Source organism: Peromyscus eremicus, chromosome 10 (assembly GCF_949786415.1).
Source record: "Peromyscus eremicus chromosome 10, PerEre_H2_v1, whole genome shotgun sequence".
Lineage (NCBI taxonomy): Eukaryota > Metazoa > Chordata > Mammalia > Rodentia > Cricetidae > Peromyscus > Peromyscus eremicus.
The window spans coordinates 28,267,769-28,291,615 of NC_081426.1; the positions used below are offsets into that span (position 1 = coordinate 28,267,769).

General features: G+C 46.5%; 1 protein-coding gene across 4 annotated transcripts in view; it reads right to left on the minus strand.

Annotated features, from left to right (window-relative positions):
* Nucleotides 1-1,102: 1,102 nt before the first annotated feature.
* Poln (DNA polymerase nu) overlaps nt 1,103-23,847 on the minus strand; it is a 148,946-nt gene continuing 126,201 nt past the window's right edge. For 3 of the 4 annotated variants that reach the window (XM_059275703.1, XM_059275705.1, XM_059275702.1), the window contains 5 exons: nt 22,695-22,826; nt 8,010-8,120; nt 7,265-7,343; nt 3,513-3,580; nt 1,437-2,753 (listed from right to left, as the gene is read on the minus strand). In XM_059275703.1, coding sequence (XP_059131686.1) covers nt 2,212-2,753; nt 3,513-3,580; nt 7,265-7,343; nt 8,010-8,120; nt 22,695-22,826 — 932 coding nt within the window. In that variant the 3' untranslated portion in view covers nt 1,437-2,211. The other variant, XM_059275704.1, reaches the window with a different exon arrangement.

The window sequence follows — 23,847 nt, forward strand, 5'->3', positions numbered from 1 at the left end:
CAACCAGGGAAGAGGTGCCTGGATTCCTCCTTGGTCAGGGATGGTTAAGGGCTCTGCAGCTCTTCACACTTTTCTAAGTGTGGTAGATACAGAGACAGCATTAGCCTGAGGGACAACTCAGTTGAGGGGTGAAAGGCGAGGGGGCAGGGGACCGACTCAGGCCCAGCAGCGACCTGAAGGTTTTACCCTACCTCTCTGCTGGTTCCCAGTCCCCGGGTGTCAGCACAGCTAGGACACCTTTAGTGTGGTCTCTTGGCTACCAAGTCCCACTGTTCTGGCCTGTTTCTGGGATCTGAGTATTTACAAGACCAAGACTCCTGGGCTTATGGGGGTTGGATCCATGAAGAGCTTCACTATTCTCCCAAGGGGCTTTTCTGGACCCTGATGGTGCTGGCAGTCTCCTGCTGGATGGCTTCACCACAGGCTGTGGCTCCTGCTGCTTTGTCTGCCTGTCTGCTCACAAACATCTTAGGGATGATTTGAGATCTAAGAAGGTATCAGTGTTGGCCAAGTTGAGGGGTAGACATCATGGTGAATGAAGACATATTTCCTATCAGATCCCAGTGCAGGATACCAGCCAGCCTTGTCAGTAGGGAGACCCTTGGAGGCTGGGAGAGGGTTTCCAAAACTCTGACATTGAGCCCAGCCTCTGGATAGCTTTCCAGGGGTTTCCTCCCCACCTCCCTTCTTCCCTGTCCAGAAGCCAGAAGGAATGTAAACATGGCATGGTCAGGGGCTACCCTTCTCATCCAGCAGGAGGGAGTTGGTGATATTTTCCTGGGCGTGGGTGACATGACAACCCATCTCTGAGACATCTTAAGTGAAACACAGCCAGTGGGCTGCCTGCCATGGAACTGGGCCTTTTATCTTAAACCTTGTGGTAGCTGTTGGCACTTAAACCCAGTGCCAGCTGTTGGCTCCCATACTGGACATGCTCCATGCTGGCTTATGTTTGGCACAGGGAAGAACAGGGCCCGAGTGGACACCCATCAAGGGCCAAGTGGGTTGAGGCACTCCCCAGTCAGCCTCTTGTTGAGCAGAGTGTATATTGTATGTGTGTGCACCTGTGGGAAGAGTCCCCTCAGTCAAGGAGAAGACAGCGTCTCATTAGGCATTTACTGCAGGTAGTGACAGTTGTTCCATGCAGGGTCAGGGGGTCTGCATCAGTTTGGCCCTCATGGAGTGCGAGCTGGGGAAAGGCTGCAGGACGGACTGGTGGAAACCAGCTGTCTCCTCCCACTGCTGCCCAGGGATGGACAAAGTTAAGATGAAAAAACGTACTTGATGGGGCTGGGTGCTGAAGGGGAGCTCATGCTAGATGGGCTATTGCAGGGAGATTTGCTGTGGCTCAGGCTGAGTCCAGGGTCTCCTGCAGTGGGGCCAGGTGTCCCCATGAGCGGCCGACACTCAAATTCACCTTTAGGGGCACCTGTAGGGTGACAACCAGAAATGACCTTCAAAGAGAAACAGCCACCTCCAGGCCCTCCAGCAGGTTGAAGAGGTAGCAATGCACAGGGACACACACTTCCACATAGAGAGCAGCCCCATATACAGGCATATACATGGACACACACATGTATACTCACATTTGCCTTGCTGTGAGCTCACATCAGATGCTACCATAGTGGAGCTCCCTATCTACTAGGCTGTATAGGTCTGCAGGGCTCCCAGGCATGGTGCCTTAGGGTAGAAATGTCTTAATGCAGCATGTGCTCACCCTGTCAGGGCTGTCAGATGCTAGGGGGCAGAAGACCCCTACTTGGGTGGGCTTTTCCCCAAGACAAAGCCACTGTGTCTGAAGGAAGGGGCTGGCCCCCAGCTGTTTGCCATAGTCTTCTGCCTCTTGAAGGCCCCCTGATGGCAGCTAAGTTTAGTTTCCTGGGCTTCAAGCTCCTCCCCTAGCACCTACCTCTTTGCCCACCACAGGCATAGGTTTTGTAGGGTACTTCAGGGGGCAGGGTAAATACATGTGTTGCTCCTCAACCCCGCAAAGCTGCCACCCATCCAGAGGTGCACAATGCCCTGGTGTGCAGCAGGGTGTCTAGCAGGTCAGAGTCTTCCCCAGGAAAGCCTCAGAGCCTGTGAGCAGAGCCAAGGCTGCTCTGGAAGGTGGTCAGCCAGCTTCTGAGGCTCTGGTTGGTTCTGAGGTACTCACGGGGCTGGGTACTTTACCAAGTGACAAGATGTGTTTCTGGTGCCAGCTGGGTGGATCTACAGGCTTCGAGGCCTCCCACCTTGTTTCTTCTCCCTGCCCAGCTGTCGACACTGCTCTGGGGAGTCTATGCTCAAACACCCAGGGGTCTTTTCCCAGAGCTGCCTCCAAGCAGTGTTCAGCCAGGTGCAGAGTGGGCCTGTGTTTAGACATGCCCTGGGGTGTACTTGGGGTAGGTGGGGCCCAGTGCTCACACCCTCAGTGAGGGTGGGCCTCAGGGAAGGGGTCTGTAGGCTGGTAGGAGCAGCAGCAGATATCCACGGTGGTGGCTTCTTACCAGGGACCAACCAAGTCATCGAGTAGGGAAAGGGACAAATGGAGGCTTGGAGGGTGGCAGTCCTGGTGCACAAGGCTGGGGCTTGCCTTATTCCTTGCCCTCCTGACCTCTGGAGAGTGGGTCCTGACCTCTTACACACCCTGGGTTGACTCCAGCTGTGAGGGATGTGGCAGTGATGCTGGGCAGATGTGTGTCTCCTCACCTGCAGCTGCAGTTCCAGGGTCTGTACCTGTTGCAAGGACTCCATGATCCTTCTGACAAGAGCTAGAACAGGAAAACAGCTGCTTACAGCTGTGTGGGTCCAGGTCTGGCCAGCCTTCTGGCTTCCAGGCCCTAGGAGTTGAGAACTGAGGAACCTTCAGGATCCTGCCTGACCCCAAGTTACCTGGTTATTTCTTGGGTCTACAAGCCACTCAAACCAACTGGTCAGGGCCTTGATCCTCTCATATGACCTCACAGCTGGTTCAACACCGTGTCCTCATCCATGGCTCTGGATGCAGCTTAAAGGACCCTGAGCCCACCCTTCTGGCCACTGTACTGACTGGGCTGGCTCCATCCTTACACCCCAGCTCTTCCCAGGAGAGGCAGGCCAGCTGAGGTGGTAGGCATTATGCCCACACCACTAGTTCTGGCTATGGTGCTAGGGCTAGGAGGAAGCACCAGGTTATCCTTCCCAGTCAATAGTCTGGGCATGGAAGATCACAATCCCTGATGCTTCTGGCACAGGTCTGATGTTCTTGTCATGCCTCCAAAGGGAGCTTTGTGGCCCTGACAGTACGATCTATCTTGTGAGCTTGTGGTCTTCTCTCCAGACTGCCCTGACTGGAGGCTCAGCCATGGATGTCTGTGCACAGAAGCTTCAAGGCTGTTCTGGAGCATTAGACATATATCTCCCCTTACTAGGGTCACTAACCTAGCTGCCAATTGAGAGAGGCTTTGAGAGACAGAGTAGGAGAAGCTTCAAAGAGACAGCAAATTTTTTGACTGAGGGTAACACCACCCCCTGTGCTCCCCTGGACGCACCTGCAAACTCAGGGATCTGAGTATCTTCTACTTCAAACAGCAGCTCATCATGAATTTGGGCAACTAACCTGGAGAGGAAGGAAGTCACTTGTGGGTGTGGATTATCGCCCCACTTGGGACCTAGGGTTATCATTCACAGTTCCTAGTAGGTTGTTTGGCATCTGGTTTATGAAAGAGTGTGGCTCTGTGTGCAATAGGTATGGCTATCCTGGCACTGTGACCTGGGGTTGCTTACCATCAGAAGGACAGCTCCAGGGAGTGGGCAGAAGGGGCCAGGAGAGAGGATAAATCACTTCTGAAGAGCTGACTTCCAGCTCCTGAGAGGACTGAGCATTTCTCACTCCTGGAAGACTGGCAGGGCAGAGGAAGAACACCTAGGGGCAGAGCACATGCAACCCCTTCGTGTTCTCTACTCTTCACTGGTTGTGAGATGTGATGATGAGCATAGACAGGGTAGGAGAGCTGAGGGATGTTAGGAGAGTCACTCCTGCTGTGAGGAGTGAAGCTAAATCGAGAATGTGGTGGAGCATACCCTTTAGCTTAGAGGAAGTGATGGGGCAATATTTTTTCTTTTCTTTTTCTTTTTTCTTTTTTTTTCTAGAGCTGAGGACTGAACCCAGGGCCTTGTGCTTGCTAGGCAAGTGCTCTACCACTGAGCTAAATCCCCAATCCTGGGCAATATTTTTTAAAATTTGCTTTTAAAGTCATATAAAGATTCAACAGAACTTGGAAAATGTAGAAATTCAAAGGTACAAAATCACATCAGATATGGGATATTTTGATGGCCCATAGAGGACTGAACATGTCCTTTGGGACACTAAACCACAGTTCCAGTTAACTGGCTTCATGGCCCACTCAAGCCCCATTTCTCCAGCGGTCCTGGATGGCCCCTGGAGCCCCTGTGGCACCAGTAAGAAGAGGACTCTAGGCAGCAGTGCTCTGATGGGCAGGGCAAACAGATTCAAGCAGGTGAGTCGGGAACAGTACGGATGTGCACAGGATGAGACATGGAGTGCTGGGGACATCGGAGGACTCAACCCATACGTCTATGTCAGCACATGCAACAGCTTGCCACACCCCCCCAGGATCCTTGGGAGGGTGGGATCCTGGTGGTCAAGCTCCCTGGGCTGGTCTTACATTGTCAGGAATGGAGTGTGTAGTACAGGCGATAAGGATGGTCACAAGGACCTATAGTCCCCAGGGAAGGGTAGAGGGCATAGAGGGGTCCCGTGTGTGCTGTCTTCTATGGTCCTTGCTCTGTCTCCTGGATGGGACTCTGAAGGGCAATAATCCCATGCCATATGTCCCCCACTGCTGTTTGCCCTGGATTCCCCTGTGGCACTGGAAGCTGAGGCTCACAGGGAACTTGTGGCACCTCTCTCTACCCCAGCAGTGATAAAGAATCTGATGGTAGACCCTGGCTGGAAGGAAGAAGCAGTCTTCAAATGCCTGACTGGAGCAGCCATGATGGCACTTGACAGCAGAGTTCTATGGTGACCTGTCCATCTATCTTCTTCTCTGACACCCTTTTGTTATTGGGTGGGGAAGAGAAGGGTCTATGTTCCGAGCATACACACCATTTCCTCTAAGATGGGGTGACCCAGAAGTCATCTGTTTTCAAACTCCCAGGAAGGCTTGTAAAGGGTTGCCTTGACCATCACTACCTTCTTTTGCCAGGAAGGTGTTGTGATGGCCAGAGCAGCTACCTCTATCAAGGCACCAAAGGAAAGGACCTGAGCTAAAACAAAGTCAGCAACTTCTGTGCCTTGGATTTGGCAGGAAAACAACACACCTTTTTGAGCCCAGGCTACTATAGCCAGGTTATTGTTACTAGAGGTCAACAAATGCACATCCTAAAGACGGTGCAGGCAATGGACATACCATGCTGGGCCCAGACTGTGGAAGAGTGGAGTATACATTCTCAGAGACATTCACAGAGGGTTCCCTTGTGTTTTATGTACTGCCTCTGGCTAGGGCATCAGTGCTGCCCGTCTAGAAGCCAGACTGTGGTAGGACATGGCAGGCACTAAGCTGCAGCACTGACATGCTTTCTTAAACTAATACCAAGGTGTCTGGCAGGCCTTGGCTCCCAAGGGGTTTACTTTTCAAATGGACAGAAACCTCAGAAGAGGCACTTGTAACTCTTTCCAGATTTAGCAGAAGTGCTTTCACACTTCTTGAAATCACACCATACAATCTGAGCTGCCAGTGTGGCAGGCCCTAATAGGTGTGACTGTTAGTCACTCACACATCACCGTCACAGCCACAGAGACATCACACTTCTCACTGGAAGCTGGGGCACAGGGAAAAGCAGGAGAAACAGAAGAATGCAGGCTTAGACCACCCAGGCTCCCAGGGGCCATGCCTCCATAGGTTACCATCTGCTCCGCAGAGGACACAGAGCTACTGGATTTGCATCTGGTTGGCCCGACCCAGGCAGACAAACGCTGGCCCTTTGAGAGGACTTCCAAAAGGGCCTAACCTCATCCCTTTGCCAATAGCCTGCCAGGCAGCTCCCTCTCATGGAGCACCCTAGCGATGCTGAATTCTTGGTGGTTTCCTCTTAGAAGTGCATTTGCCTGGTGGCACAGGCCAGCAGAATGCAGTCCTGGGAGGACCCCTAGCCCTAGCTTGACTCTGCCTGAACTTGGACAAGGTGCATGCTCCTTATTGCCTCAGTTTCCTTTTCTCTGTATCCCTGAGTCAGATTTTCTGTGCTTACCTTTTGGAAAGACATTGCAGCCAAGGAGACCCTAAACCTTAACATACTAACATCTTTCACCAATTCTAAAAACAGCATCAGAGAAGCAACTTGCTAGCCTTGCATGTGGCAGATGCGGAGTGCCACGTGCTTGCAGCAGCTGCCAGGATGGACTAACACAGGCTGTGTACAGCCCAAGTGAAGCTAGAGGTTATCCCAGGAAGGGTGGGAGTGGGCAGACGGACAGATTCCATCAAAAACAAGGAACTGGGAGGAAATCATTGAGAGTACTAGGCAGAAGACAGAGACGGGTGACAGGAGAAACCAGCTGGGCCCAGCTTTGCAGTCTGCTCCTAGCTCTTGGGGCAGGGCTCAGCCGCTGTCTCTGCACCTTCCCCTGGTACTCTTCCCAGAGGGCTTGTAGCTTCCCAAACTCTTTCTTTTCAGTAGGAAAGTGCCTGGAACAGGGCTGCGAAAGGCAGCACAATAGGGCCTAGAGCTGAGCCTTCCGCCCTTGGGTCTGTGTGACAGCAGTCCACAGAGCATACTCCTGTTCAGAGGCATGAAAACCACCCACGAACACAGGTCAGAGGTAAAAATGGACAGGGAAAATGTTTGAAGAAAAAAGTTTTTGAAAGAAATATGAGAGGTTGCTGATAAAGGAAAACTCATGCCTTGAACATGAATTAAATTACAGGCCAAGAAAAAACTGTAAGCTTGGTGAGGAATGCCCATAGGCAAGCAGGTTCCCATGTCTCCAAAGCTCTCTTGGGGCTGCAGCACAGGGGCTCATGGGACCCATTTCACATTTTAGAATCTAGGGAAGCTGTCATCTTCCTGTAGGAGATTTCCTCCCAGGACTAGAGGTGCTGACCCACTTAGGCAGTGTTATGGGCACCCTGGTTAGAGGCCCATGGGAGGAGCTTGGAGTCCTTAGGGTAGGACGGGAAAACATGTGGTGGGTAGAAGGAACAGTGCCATTTTGGCACCCAGCAAACCTCTTTGGCAGGGGTTCAAGGCTGGGCCCTGGAAAAATGACTACTTCACTGACCTGGCTGTCAGGGTTGGGGACGAGGCCACTGCAGCAAAGATGCGGATCATGGCCAGCTTACAGAGGTCTGCGGCTGAACCTGTGGACACAAGGGTTCTGGTTTAGGGTCTGAGGTATGAGGCACACAATAGCTGTTAAAGAGACATTTCCCATGGACACTGCTCACTCCACTGGCTAACAATGAAGGAGTTTTTGCAAATGGAAGCAAACCAGCAGCAACAGAGCTGCTTCCTTCTCAGTGCTCGGGGGATGTGGGGTTTGGATGCCTTACTGAGGAAGCCTAACCCCAGCCAGATACTCAGGTGATATCCCAGGTTCCAGGTCTCAGCCTGTGTCAAGTAACCCATCTCTAGGACTGGCTCTATTATGGTGACTCAGGATCCTACTTTTAGAGGGGAACAGAATGACCTCCATGGGTCTGGGGAGTTCATCTTTTTATTTCATTTCTTACAGGTCTGGCTATATAGCTCAGGATGGCTTCAATTTTTTGGCAGTTCTGCTTCAGTCTTCCAAGTTAATATTACAGGTATGCCTCACCATGTCCTTCCAAACATGCCTTAAACATGAAGATGACCCTGCCACCACATCAGCAGCTGTGACACTTACTCAGGCAGGACATGTAGGGGCTGTAAGGCTTCATACAGAGCATGAAGTAACACAGCAATCTGCCAAATACCTGAGGAGCAGGGGACAAGGGCCTTCAGGGAAGAAGCCACAGGCAGTGGTAGGCTAGGGGCTCTAGTACCTTGTACCACAAAGTTTACTGCCTGTCGCTCTGCTTGTGCCCGTAGCTTCTGGTCCTGTGCACAGATCCTTGGTAGAGGCCTCCTTCTCCCCAAGATGGATGTCACATAGCCTAGGGTATAGGAAGGAGAAGCATACAAGAAACAGGTATAGCATAGCACTAAGTGGTCAGTGCCTCCTTATACTGCCCTTCACTTCCCACAGGGTTATCCCATATAGTTCCAGGGAAGATGGCTTCTATACAGTAAGGGCTGTAGTGGGATGGCTTCTGCTGGCCAGATGTCAAGCTTCTCTTTTCTGGCTTCCAGCTGCACTAGGATCTTACACAGAACAAGGGAGGAAAATTTTTATTCTATAGAAGTTTAACGCCATATGTAGGGCTTGGGCACAGGAGTCATTCTGGGGTGTGTGGCAGCTGGAATATAGAGCAAGGAATAGTGGATAGATATGTCCTCACATGAAGGTATGTTGATATCTTCTGGGGCCTGAAGCTTACATGGCTTGGGGCTGTGGTTGATATATTGTGCACCCCAATAAACTTATCTGGGGGTCAGAGAACAGAACAGCCATAATATTAAACATAGAAGTTAGGCAGTGGTAGCACACGCCTTTAATCCTAGCATTCCAGAGGCAGAAATCCGTCTGGATCTCTGTGAGTTCAAGGCCACACTGGAACAGCCAGGCATAGTGACACACCCCTTTAATCTCAGGAAGTGAATGGCAGAAAGCAGAAAGGTATTTAAGGCATAAGGACAAGGAACTAGAGCCTGGTTAAGCTTTTAGGCTTTTGAACAACAGTTCAGCTGAGATTCATTCTGAATGAAGACTCAGAGGCTTCCAGTCTGAGGAAACAGGATCAGCTGTGGAATTGGCGAGGTGAGGTGGCTGTGGCTTGTTCTGCTTCTCTGATTTTCCAGCATTGACCCTAGTACCTGACTTCAGGTTTGTTTTTATTAATAAGACTTTCTAACCATTCGTGCTACATGAGGCTCTTAAGAAATGCATAAAGGGTACAGAGAGATGGCTTAGCAGTTAAGAGCACTTATCCTTCCGGAGGACCTGGATTTGCTTCCTGGCATCCACATGGCAGCTACCATCTGTAACTCTAGTTACAGAGGATCTGATACACTCTTCTGGACTCTGCAGGCACTGCATGCTTGCGGTGCACAGACATACATGCAGGCAAATCACTCATACACACACAAAACAAAAATAAATGAATATATAAATAAAATGCACACAAAAATCCACCATGTTGCTGGGTGGTAGCAGCACACAGCTTTAATCCCAGCACTCAGGAGGCAGAGGCAGGTGAATCTCTGTGAGTTTGAGGCCAGCCTGGCATAAAAAATGAGTTCCAGGACAGCCAGAGCTGTCTCAAAAAGACCCCAAACCCCCACTATGTTAGTGTATTACTCAGGGTTTTCTAGAGTAACAGAAGTTATAGAATGAATCTCTCTATATGTATTTATATATCTAGATCTATAGATCTAGATATATGGGGATTTATTAGCATGACTTACAGGCTGTGGTCCAGCTAATCCAATAATGACTGGCTGTGAATGGAAAAATCCAGGAATCCATTAGTTACTCAGTCCATGAGACTGGATGTCCAGAAGAAGCAGGCTCTAATGCCAGTGAAGGAACAGACTTGCTAACAAGGCCAGAGTAAGCACACAAAGAACAAAAACTTCCTTCTTCCTTGTCCTTATATAGGTTTCCAGCAGAAAGTGTAGCCTGGATTAGAGGTGGGGTGTCCCAGATCAAATGATCTGGATTAAAGGAGTTGTCTTCTTACCTCAAAGATCCAGACTAGAATTGGATCTTCCTATTTCAAATAAAGCAAAAATCCCTCACAATTGTGCCCTCCATTTCAGGGTCTTAGTTAATTCTAGATGTATTCAAGTTGGAACCATGAATAGCCATCACAAGCGCACTCTGTCAACTTGACACACAATCATAGCTCCTTATGTCATGGTTAATTTCCAAATGAAAGAATAACCAGGTCATAAATAATGCCTAAATATGAGATAAATATAATGTACAATCATAATTCATTATATATTTAATCAGATCTAAATTATACCTAACATGATATAACTATCCCTTGTACAACCACAAACACATTATAAATCTGGAATAGGTTGCAATGTCCCTTGAGGAACATTCTTTTACTATCTCAAACTTAAATATGATAACAACTCTTAATTGATGTTATAGCATATGATAAAGTAATTGAGGAAAGAAAACATAAATATCTGTAAAAACACATTCTTAACATACGATAGAAACATTCATGCCAATTATAATCTATTTCTGTAACTTGTCATGTGGATTTAGCTGGCATTTATAACTACCTTCCTCTACTACCCATTCTGTATTTCTTCCAACTTCGGGCAAGCACCTCAGGAGGTCTTAGCTTTTTTCCTGGAGGAGTGACCCTTACTTTCATTTCTGATGGGTCTGTGCTCTTTGTGATATGCCAGGATTGGGCTGTTGTAGTTTCCCATTGACTTTAGTCACAGGACATGGTGGCACCAAGAGATGCCCTAAAGGATCTCCTGGACTCCAGATATAATCTTTCTTATCTCCACTGTGGAGAAGCAATAGAATTTCCCCATGATAATCTGGATCAATCACTCCTCCTAGCACTATTACTCCTTTCTTTTTTTCTTTCTTGAGATAGTGTTTCTCTGTGTAGTCCTGGCTGTCCTGGAACTCTCTTTGTAGACCACACTGGCCGCAAACTCACAAAGATCTACCTACCTCTGCCTCTCAAGTGCTATGATTAAAGGTATGCACCACCATGCCTGGTTCACTGTTACTCCTTTCTTAGCCTGTTAGTTTAAGGGCATTAGAAGGCCTAAGTGGCTAGGGGCAAGTCTGAACTTCCAGTTCAACAGTTCAAGGGAATGTTAGTTGTGGCTTTTGGTAGGAACCCGCCCCCACCACCACTGGAACCAAAACTTCTAGGCCAGCAAAACTAAAGGTTGACGGAACAGGGTGAAAAATTTTCCTAGTAGTTCACTAAGGCTGATAGTGAGAGGAACTGTTCCCTTTTCCATCCCTTGATTCCTGGACCCATGGATATTGGCTATGGGAGAAACCATACCAAATATTGGACTCAAAGCATATACTGCCTTCTGTAGAACCCTGCCCCAGCCCTCCAGGCTGCTGCCACCTAATTGGTGCTGTAACTGTGTCTATAAAAGGTCATTCTATCTTTCTATCAGACCAACTGCTTCAGGATGGTGGGGAACATGGTAAGACCAGTGGATTCCATGACCATGGGCCCACTGTCATACTTCTCTGACTGTGAAGTGAGTTCCTTGATCAGAAGCAGTACTGTGTGGAATACTATGATGGTGGGTAAGGCATTCTGTAAGTCCACAGATGGTAGTTTTATGACAGAAGCATTATATGCAGGAAAGGCAAATCTATAACCAGAATAAGTATCTACTCCAGTAAGGATAAAGCAATGTCCTTTCCATGGAGGAAGTGGTCCAATGTAGTCAGTCTGCCACCAGGTTGCGGGCTGGTCACCCCAGGGAATGATGCCATATCTGGGACTCAGTGTTGGTCTCTGTTGTTGGCAGATCTGGCACTCAGCAGCTGGTGAGTGGAAGTCCATGTTGTTGAGACCATGCATAACTTCCATCTCTGCCACCATGGCCACATTGTTCATGGCCCCATTGGGCAATGACAGAAATGGCTGGGGAAAGAGGCTGACCATCCACAGAATGGGTCAGCCTATCTACTTGATTACTGAACTCCTCAGCTGAAGTCACCATTTGATAAGCATTACATGGAACACAAGTCTTCACATCCTTCACTCGTTTGGAGAGATCTATTCACATACTTCATCCCCAGATATCTTTCTCACCTATTTTTCAACCATGCTCTTTCTAAATCCCTGACCACCCAGTCAATCCATTGGCTACAGCCCATAAATCAAACACATATCTGGCCATTTTTCCTTCCAAACAAAATTATGACCATGTGTAGTGCCCAAAGTTCTGTCCACTGTGAAGATTTCTATTCTCTAATATCTTTCAGTGTTGTCCCAGAAAGGGGCTGTAATGCTGCAGCTGTTCACTTCTGTGTGATGTCTACATAGTGTGCAGAACCATCAGTAAACCAGGCCCTCACTCAACCAATCATAGGGAACACCCCATGAGGCTATAGGTGCATGCTTGGCAGCAGACAACAATGTAACAAGAATAGAAATCATAGGCATTTGGGTAACTTCTTTATGTAACTTGCTTGTGCCTCTAGGACCTGGTCTGATCATGAATATACCACTTCCATTTGTTAAGAGATTGCCGCTGTGCATATCCTACTTTATGACTTTGTGGATCAGATAACACCCAGTTCATAATGGGCAGCTCGTTTGTATAGTAGCTTGGTGGCCCACTGTCAAGCATTCAGTTTCCAATAAGGCTCAAAAGCAGGCCAGGAGCTTTCAAATGGAGGATAGTTGTCTGCAGATGGTAGATCCTTGCTCCAAAATCCCAAAGGTCTCTTCTGTCATGCACCTATAGGGACCTATCAAAGGCTCCAAACAGCATCCTCATCTGCCAGGGACATCTCAAGTACCACTGAGTCTGCTGGATCATATGGTCCAAGTAGTAGATGAGCCTGCACAGCAGCCTGGACCTGGTGAAGAGCCTTCTCCTGTTCCAGGCCCCACACAAAGATAACAGTTTTCTGAGTCATTTGGTATTTGGGGTGGAGTAACATACCCAAGTGGGGAATGTGCTGTCTGCAGAATCCAAATAGGCCCAATGAATATTGTGCTTCTTTCTTGGCGGTGAGTGGGGCAGGTGCAATAACTTACCCTTCACCTTAGAAGGAATATCTCTGCATGCCCCACACTACAGGCCTCCTAAGAATTTCACTGAGGTAGAAGGCTCTTGAATTTTGATTGGATTTATTTCTTATCTTCTGATGTGCATATGTGTTACCAATGAGTTCAAAGTGGTTGCTACTTCCTGCTCACTTGGCCCAATCAGAATAATGTTGTCAATATAAGGCCCCAGTGTGATATTTTGTTGAAGAGACAGATGGTCAAGATCCCTTCTAACTAAGTTATGACACAGGGCAGGAGAGTTAATATGTACTTGAGGCAAAACTATAAAGGTATATACTGCTGGCCTTAACCAACTGAGAGAAAATTCCTTCTAGTGGTCCTTATGGACAGGTACCAGGAAAAAGGCATTTCCTAGATCAATAGCTGTATACCATGTACCAGGAGATATGTTAATTTGTCCAAGTAAGGACACCACATCTGGTATAGCAGCTGTAATCAGAATCACTACCTGACTCTGAGTTTTTGATAGACAATGTCAGTCTCCATGATCCATCTGTCTTCTGTACTGTCCAGGTAGGAGAGTTAAAGGGAGATATGGTGGGAACCACCACCCCTGCATCTTTCAAGTCCTTGACGGTGGCACTATTTTCTGCCACAGTTCCTCCAGGGATCAAATACTGGTTTTGCTCCATTATTTTCTTTGGCAGAGCCAACTCTAAAGGCTTCCATTTAGTCTTTCCAATCATAAAAGCACTCACTCTGCAGGTCAGGGAACCAATGTGAGAATTCTGCCAACTTCTAAGTATATCTATCCCAATTATACATTCTGGAACTGGGGAAATAACCACAGGATGAGTTCAGGGACCCACTGGACCTACTGTGAGTAGGACATCAGCCAAAACTCCATTAATCATCTGGTCTCCATAATCCCCTACTTTAACTGGAGGGTGACAGCGTTTCTTGGGGTCTCCTGGAATCAATGTCAATTAAGAACCAGTATCCAATAGACCCCAGAAAGTCTGATTGTTTCCTTTCCCCCAATACAGTTACACTCATTGTAACTGTAGTGTCCCTCTAGGTTGTAGGTCCCTCTAGGGAAGGACTGGAGAAAGGCTAACAGTAAAACAGCTAGGTATTTTATCAAGTCCTTCCTCAGGGAACCTGGCATCCCTTCATTCAAGGGGTTCTGGGTCTGCAAACTGGCTCAAGTCTGGAAATTGATTCACGGGCCAACACTGCCTTTTGCAACTATCCTTTGTAGCCTTTCTTTCATTTGCTTGAGACTTTTTCTGCTTATATAGATCAAACAAAAACTTAGCAGGCTTCTTATCCATTTCATGCCTAGAAACATCATGATTGATTAGCCAGTAACAAAGGTCCATATGAGTCACGCCACCATAAAATTCACTTTGCTTGTGCTGACCAATATGGAGCAGACCACTGTGGACATTACTTGTCTGTGCTGCCCATTACAATAACTACGATCACTGTCTTAGGATTTCTACTGCTGTGAAGAGACACCATGACTACAGAAACTCTTATAAAAGAAAACATTTAATTGAGGTGACTGCTTACAGTTTCAGAGATTTAGTTCATTATTATCATGAAGGGAACATGGTGGCATGCAGGTAGACATGGTGTTGGAGAAGGAGCTGCTACATGTTGATATGTAGGCACCAGCAAGCAGACTGTTTCATTGGGCGTGGCTTGAGCATATATGAGCCCTCAAAGCTCGCCTCTACAGTAACACACTTCCTCCAACAAAACCACACCTTCTAATAGTGCCACTCCCTTTGGGGGTCATTTTCTTTCAAATCACCACAATCACCTTGCCTTGGTTGATTCAGTGCAGCCACTTGGCCCCTGCTACCTTGAGGCCCAATTAAACCCATTGCATTTAATTCGTCCAACTGAGCAGCAGCATCTCCAACCCTAAGGTCTGACACAAGAAAAAGGGTGACAATGAAGTTCTTCAAATGTGCTGGTGCCTCTCTCACCATTTTGAGTCTTACAGGATTAGTGAGGGGCGTGTCTTCTGGGTCTTCCCACTGTGGAGGATTAGGTTTTACATAGTGTAGCCACTCTAGCAATGCAATCTTCCTGAGCCTTAAAATCCCTTCAGCAACACTAAGCCATGGGATAGTAGGAATCTCCAACTCTTTCTAGGAGGCCATCTTTTGATAAATGCTTCAGCCAACCATTCAAACAAACTTTTAACATTTCTTTTAACTGTGCAAACTTCCATATTAAACCTAGAATCTCCACTCAGAGAGCCATAAACTCAGCCTAATCCAGTTTTATGTTCCTTCCACCATTATCCCACACCCTTAAAATCCATTCCCACACATATTCCCCAGACTTCTGCTTGAATGAATTAGCAGACTCATTAATCTCTTTAGTAGTGTAGCACATCTTTCATGGACCACACTTTCTACCTCCCCTCTAGAAGCCTGCTTCAAGTCTGGTTATAGGTATGAAGTAATGATTCTCAACCTGTGGGTCACAACCCCCAGGAGGGTTGAACAGCCCTTTCCCAGGGGTCTACTAAGACCAATAGAAAACACAGATATTTATATTACGATTCCTAGCAGAAGCAAAATCACAGTTATGAAGTAGGAACAAAAATCATTTTATGACTGGGGATCACCACAACATGAGGAACTGTATTAAAGGATGGCAGCATTAGGAAGGTTGAGAACCACTGCTCTAGAGGCAACTATTGGTGGGTCCTGAGGGACATCAGTATTGTCTTACCTGGCATCTCTTTCAGAAAAAGTCCCGCTGGTTTAGCAGCAGACAATGAAGGATTAATTTCCTTGGTCAAAGGTGAAAAAGGCTATATTTCAAGGGATGGGGCTACAGGTAGAGAAACTACTTCTTCAGGAGAGATAAACCCTTGAGAACCTGAGGGCTCAAAGTTCTCAGCTTCAAAAGGTTCCTCCCACACATCCCTATCCCACGTCATGGGATCCCATTCTTTACCAATTAATGCCCTTCTTTTAACTGTGGACACCCATCTGAGGCTGGGACTTAACTTTTTGCTGTAATTCAGCCAGCCTTATATGAGGGCTTTGGTTTGGTTTTCTGCAACTTGAGCTCTGTGGCTGCTGGAGAGAAGATTCTCTTCTAGGGCACACTTAGAAACTTTTAGACTGTTTGTGGGAATCTGGAGCTGGTCAGTTTAATCACTAAATTCTTTGTTGTCCTTCACTGTATTTTGAGATGCTAGAAGTTGGTTGGTTTTTATCATGGAGATTATTCCTATTCTTTGTTAGCTTATCCAGAGATGCTAAGAACAATTGACCAGCATCATCATTTTCTTAGTTTTGCCCAAACTGTCAAGTTTCAGATACAGGGTCACCAAATCCATTGCCACAATTGGTGAATCAGGATAATCTAATGCATTTGTCTCCTTAAGTTTGTAAAAAAAAGTTCACACCATGGGCTTTTAGTACTCTCCAAGCTCCCAAGGGAAGAGGTTGTAGAGGCTTTTGCAACCATAGATATTGACAAATTGAAAAGCCTATTCATCCTTATACTTCTGTTGCTCTAGAACCAATTCTGGTACTAAAATCTGTATTGTCAAGGTTTTCTAGAGTAAAAAAACCTCTCTCTCTATATATATATAGAAAGGGGATTTACTAGAATGACTTACAGGCTGCTAATCCAATGGCTGGCTGTGAACAGAAAGTCCAAGAATCCAATAGTGGTTCAGTCTATGAAACTGTTTCAGCTGTTCTTTAGTATACACTGGAATCCAGAAGAAGCAGGCTCTAATGCCAGTGAAGGAACAGACTTGCTAACAAGGCCAGAGTAAGCACACAAAGAGCAAAAGCTTCCTTCTTCCATGTCCTTATATAGACTTCCAGCAAAGGATGTAGCCTAGATTAGAGGTAGGGTGTCCTAGATCAAATGATCTGGATTAAAGGAGTTGTCTTCCTACCTCAACATCTGAATTAGAAGTGGATTTTCCTACTTCAAATAAAGCAAAAATCCCTCACAATTGTGCCCTCCATGTTTGGGTTTTAGTACATTCCAGATGTAGTCAAGTTGACAACCAAGAATAGCTCTCTCAGTAGGTTACACATGTTCCTGAGCAGTGAGGACTTCTGTTTTAACGTGGTGTGGGTCAGAAGCAAATCTTCCACTGGTGAGTTCCTAGGTTTAAGGATCAGAAGAATTCTCTACATATAAAATCTATAACTTTTTGGTGTTGGTGGTAGATGTTAAGTACTGAAACCTAGAGTCTCTCACCTCTACGTTAAGTAATACAATGTAATCATCATGGAGTGACAAGGTTCTGAGGACTTCCACTTCATGGATGACATGTAAAACAAGGACATGGCACTATGCTTCTGACTCAGCACATTTGGTTCCCATGTCTTCACATGTCCATAGCTTGTAACTGGATGTTGGGTATCATAGACTTCATGTTGTCTTTGCTCTCTATCCTCGGCTGTCTTGGCAGGTCTACATCACTTGTATATATCCTTGACTTTTGAGGCCTATCTTTATGCTGAGGGTGAGGAAGTTAGAGTAATCTTTCCATAGAGCTATAAGGTGTGGCCCTTGTGAGGCATTTTTGGATGGATCAGGTATCCAGTGAGTTAACTCTGGCCTACATGAACTCCGGGACCATCCTGCTGGCTGCTCCCAGCGGTTATTTTGTGCAGGGCTTCTCCTGCCTTGTGCCGTGTGCCTGCAGACATAGGCACTTACAGGATTCATTTCAACTTTTTTCTCTCAACACCTACAGCAATAGGATACTCACTACGAAGTATCTGAAAACTCTGGACTTTGGCCTGTTGTAAGGTTGCCTCTGGAGTGACTCCACTGTGGTCCAAAGTGGATGTCATCTGAGTATACATGCTTCAAACCTTGTTTTTACTCTACCCAGCATTTCCAGCACTGGGGATGAGTTTCTATCTGTAGTGCCACTGTGTGCTCAGGGTGGAAGCAACCCTCTGGAAGTCATTCTCATGTCAGGACACCTGGCATCCCTCCACCACACACTTAGGAGTGAGTGGTGAGCCATGCAAATATTGGTACAGGAATCTATCATCTCACCCACTCACCCCCAGTTAAATTTTTAAAATGGCTGTGGTCACTCTAAGGTACCAGACATGGGAAGGAGAGGTAGAGGAACCTGGGACAAAAGCAGCAGCAGTCTTGGTTGACTGCAGTCAAGATACCTTAGTTTGGACAACTGTGCATTTTGAGTAAGACACAACCATGTGAACAAGCTGTGAGCCTGGCCTCTCTGAGGCTTTAGGAGCAACTTGTATGGCTGTAACCATTTGAGCTGGGGAAGGAAGAGAGCCAGGGAGAGAGCCTGACCCCATTTGCACTGGCAGCCAGAAGATGTCTGAGCCCCAGCTTCTCTGGCATCTGCTTGAGTGACATCTCTGTTAATTTTCCCTCATTTCATCTCTGCTACTGATCTAATACCTTTGCTGCTCCTAGACGGTCCTCTGGTTGTAGCTCTGACTTCAGACTCTCCAAATCTCTTGCAACAGTGCTGCTGGACTAATTTTTAAAGATAAAACTCAGATGCCTGCCATGTAAAGTGCTATGAATGGGCTGGGCTTGATCGGCCCCATCTATTCTCTTGTCCATACATCTGCTCAGGTCTCCACTTACTCACACTGGGTACTTTCCTAGGCCCTCCCTGATGTTTCAAGTCCTAGCCCTGGTCACCTCCTCAGGAAAGCTGTAGCTGTCAGCTCTTCTGAGTCCTCTCTCTGCCCTGAAACCCTTTCGTTTCTTCCATACATAGGATGTAATGTCTGTTGCATCCCATGGGCTCTCTGTCTCACCTGCCAAAAGGTGAGTCTGAAAGAGTGAAGAGCTGTTGTCCTTAGCATTGGCATGGTAACTGACACATGCCAGGCATCCAGCAAATCTTGGCCAATAACCAAGTGATTATTCTAGTATGCTTTGGGTATTTATCACTCCATATCGCTTTAGGAAAGTGTAGTCCAAGGAGGAGAGAAGATGTCTGTGCCAGAGAAGAGTGTTGAAACTGTGGTCACTCTACCTGTGGCCTTGTGATTCAGATATTGACTGGACCTCTTGCTGATTCATTTGATTCTGCTGTAAAATGGTGGCAGCACCATAATCCTGTAACACAAAATCTAAACAGTCTTTTAATAAAAAACCCAGAACCAGATATTGGGGTAAATGCTGAAAGATCAGAGAGACAAAGCACAAGCCACAGTCGAGTCTCACCTCGCCAACTCCACGAATCCTCTGACTGAATGCCTCTGAGTCCTCAGCCAAAAGCTCTCCAGCCCAAACGCCTTTACTTCCTGTCTCCTCACACCTTATATACCTTTCTCCGTCCAGCCATCGCTTCCTTCCTAGTGTTGGGATTAATGGCGTGTGTGCTTCTCAAATACTGGGATTAAAAGTGTGAGATCTCAATTCCTAGGATTAAAGGTGTGTGACTCCCAAGTATTGGGATTAAAGGTGTGTGCCACCACTGCCTGGCTCTGTTTTTCTCCTAGACTGAGTCAATCTCATGTAGTCCAGGGTGGCTTTGAACTCACAGAGATCCAGACAGAGCTCTGCCTCCCGAGTGCTAGGATTAAAGGTGTGTGCCACCACTGCCTGGCTTCTGTGTTTAATCTAGTGGCTTTTTCTGTTCTCTGATATTCAGGCAAATTTTATTAGGATACACAATATTTCACCACATCACCCACTTATTTCTTTTCTTCATCACCCACTTCTTAAATATTGTGAAGATTACATAAGTAGCTTTATGGACAACATTTAAAAATCACTCCCAATATGCAGTTGGTGTTACCGAAGAGTCTATATTGTGACTATATTTCAATCTGTAACGTGTGAGAAGACACTGGCTCCTTATGTTCTCATCAACACTGAGTACTATCACTATTGCATCATTTCAAATAGACAGTATTTTAATTTCTACTGAGACTCCTGGGCAGACAGTGGTCAGGGTCAGAGGCTTGCGGGATGTGGGGCAATGACGATGGTCTGAGTGAGTCGTGAGCTTTGGGATCTAAGTGTGCTGGGGGCTTGTGGAGGCTCCCTTTGACCAACAGGAGGTAACTGGGCACAAATGCTGCCTGATGACATCTGCAGGAAGGCCAAGGCCAAGCCTGTGGCAGCTGCCCAGAATTTATGAGGATGAGCACAGGCTCTAGGCTACAATCTCTTGAGTCCCCGAGAGCATTTGGGAACTACAGGTGTTTGCTGTACCCTGGGGTACATGCTAGAGCTCACATTTAGGAATGAGAAGTCCTGCTAGCCCAATCCAATTTTAATTTTTCATCCTGTTAGTACTGATTTGTGAATGCTATCTCTGCACTAATTATTAACCTTGCTGCTTGTTGTTAATATGTGATCCTCCATTTATTTCCTTCCTTCTGCAATTTCCACTGCTCTCTCTCTGTGAAATAATCCTGTACACTGTGAATGTACTCTCATTTGTTAATAAAGAAGCTGATTGGCCTATAGCAAGGCAGGATAAAGTTATGTGAGACAATCAAACCAATGATACTGGGATGAAGAAGGGCAGAGTGAGAGAATTGCTGGAAGATGCAGAGAGAGCAAGATGGGTATGCTGCACTGAGAAAAGGTAACAAGCCATGTGGTAAAGCGTAGATAAGAAATATGGGTTAATTTAAGTGTAAGAGTTAGCTTATAACAAGCCTGAGCTGTCTGCTGAGCATTTACAATTAATATTAAGCCTCTGAGTGGTTATTTGAGAGTGGCTACAGCACATAAACTTCTACCTACATCTTTCCTAAGGTTTATTTTATTTATTTATATATTTTATTTATTTTTTTGGTGTGTGTGTGTTGAATCCACAGTTACAAATATCTCTTTTAAAAACATCCTTGGAAGCTGGGTGGTGGTGGCACATGCCTTTAATGCCAGCATTCGGGAGGCAGAGCCAGGTGGATCTCTGTGAGTTTGAGGCCAGCCTGGTCTACAGAGATCCAGGACAGGCACCAAAACTACACAGAGAAAACTTGTCTCGAAACAGCAGCAACAACAACAACAAAAACAACAACAAAAAACAAAACAAAAAAACCCCCCAAAAACCCCAAAACAAACAAAAAAACCCTTGGAGAGGGAAGAGGGATTCTATGAGCAAGGGGCATCAAGACTATGATGGGGAAACTTACAGATAAAACCAAGCCAAGCTAGTGAGAACTCATGAACTTTGGACCAACAGCTGTGGAGCCTGCATGGGACTGGACTGGGCCCTCTGTATAGGTGAGACAGTTGTGTATCTTGGGCTGTTTGAGGGGCCCCTGACAGTGGGAATAGGATCTATCGCTGGTGCATGAACTGGCTTTTTGGAGCCCATTGCCTAAGGTGGGACACTTTGCACAGCTTTGATGCAGGGGGAGGGGCTTCGACCTGCCTCAGCTGAATGTACTGGGCTTTTCTGACTCCCCATGGGAGACCATACCTTTTCGGAGGAGGGGATGGGGGTTGGGATGGGGGGTGGCCTGGGGGGGAACCCTGGAGGGGAGTGGGAGGAGGGATGAGGGAGGGATATGTGGTTGATTTGTGGAATGAATAAAAAATTTCTTAATAAATAAAAATAAAACGCTAATGCCATCCTCCCCCCCCCCAAATAAATAAAAACACTCTTGGTGTGGAGAGATGGCTCAGTGGTTAAGAACACTGGCTGTTCTTGCAAAAAGAGAATCTGAAAAAAAAAGAAAAGAAGAAAAGGAGAAAGAAAAAAAGAGAAAAAAAAGAAAGAACAAGAACCTGAGTTTGGTTCCCAGCATTCACATGGTACCCCACAACCATTTGTAACTCCAGTTCCAAGGGGATCCAATGCCCTATTCATCTTCCACAACACCAATCACACATCACACATGCCATACACTTACCACACATGCAAGCAAAATACTTATGCACATAAAAATTAAATAAATACATATTTTAAAAAATAAAAAATCCGCTGGGTGGTGGTGGCACACGCCTTTAATCCCAGCACTCAGGAGGCAGAGCCAGGTAGAGCTCTGTGAGTTCAAGGCCAGCCTGGTCTACAGAGCAAGATCCAGGACCGGCACCAAAACTACACAGAGAAACCCTGTCTGGAAACCTTCCCTCCCCCGCAAAGAAATGAATAAAATAAAAAATAAAAAAATACTATTTTATTCTCTTATTTCCAATTAAAGCATATATGTAGCTAAGTCTCACATTTTTGGTGAGACTTGTTTTATTGGGAGATATATATTCTAAAATTACATAGGATTTCAATGCATTTCCAAACAAATAGAGAACAGAAGGCATACTCAGAGTGTGCATAAAGCTGCATACTTACTGTGCTGTGTTCACAGACGTATTTTTCTTGTGGAGATACTGTATAAATGGGCTACAAGCCTTTCGCAGGAATATATGGTCTCCACTTTCAGGGTCTTTTTGTTTGTTTGTTTTTGTTTTTTGAGACAGTTTCTCTGTGTAACAGCCTTAGGTATCCTGGATCTAGCTCTGTAGACCAGGCTGGCCTCAAACTCACAGAGACCCACCTGCCTCTGCCTCCTGAATGGAAATGCTGGAAATAAAGTCATGCACCACCATGCCCAATTAGCTTTCAAGTGTAGGGTTTTATCTGTCTATTTTTACCTATATGTGTAGCTATCATGTTAATTCAAGCTTGTTCATTTTGTTGCTACAGGTTGAACCTAGCTCTAGCCCTTTCTTTTCCACATGGTGTCTTTCAGCCCTGTTGATCCAGTAGGGCTGATGGCTCTCCCAGCCACCTCCACCTAACTTCAGTAACCCATACACTCACTTGTCTGTCCATCCACACAGCCACAAAATGAGAATCTATGGACACCACTGTCTGCTGTAGGAGGAGAGGCCTGGCTGCAGCTGGATTACCTGCATGATGACACTGGGCAATAACTGTCTGGGAAAAGTCCTTGATTTTCTTGTACTTCTGCAAAAATCTCTCCAAAAAGTGGGTGGCTTCCAGAACAGTGACTCCAAGGCAAGCAGCAAGCCGCTCTTTCCCTGTGAATCAGGAAGAAATAACAACCAGAATCCAGGCCTAACCCGTATCAGATGAGAACATGGTGTGTGGAAATGAGGCAACTGCAGGCCTCAGGGACAGAGTGGCAAATAAGGGCCCACTGGTGGTGTGGGCCTTATGAGGTTGGTTTGGATAATATTGGCTTTGGGCTTTCCACACTAGATGTTGGATGGCCATTGACCTGGAGAGGGCCATTTAAACACTTATATCCTCAGTAGTCTTGACTATCTGCCAGGAGCTGCATGTGAGGCTGGAAACAGACTCAGTGCTGCTCTCAGTCAATGGAAGATCTGCATGTAGAACTGGGGGAAGCTATGGGAACACAAGAACAAGGAAGGCAGAGCTGATTACCAAATGTGGAAACATGGTATTCAGGAACCCCTGTGCTTAGCACTCTTCTTTTAGAAAACATGCTTTTGACCTAGATCAGTGTTTTGCTCCTGAAAGAGGCCAAGCTCTTGTGAAGTAGCTGCAGTGAAGTGGGGAAGGTCTCCGTGGAAGTGGTACAAGGTTCTAGCACAGCACAGAAGCCTCATGTTCACCAGGTGCAGGTACTGGGATACACAGGCCTGGATCTGACTTCAGCTCGGTCACCCACAGGAGGTTCTGGTGGCCTTGCAGAAGTTGCTTAACTCTCAATAAATCTGTTTCTTTATTCATGAATTGGGAAAAACAGTCTTTAGCCTAATCCTTAGCCCTAAGATTGGTCAGGGAATCCTATGAACCAAACCCTAGCCAAGTGTAGTTTCTATTTGGTACTTAATGTGCAATCATTCTCTTTTATTTTTCCTCCAGGAATAGGTACCAGGTCCTTTGCTTAACAGTAGTATTGTGGGGAAAGTCCTAGGCTCTAGGGGTAACAGTGTTTGAGGGATTCCAAGAGCTGATTCCTGGGAAGGTCATTACTAGGTCATTACTGGCCTCATTGAACTTTGAACTGGCTACAAAAAGGGTACCCAAGAGGCCTTCAGACACTTAGCCTAGAAACCATGGCTCAGGGCT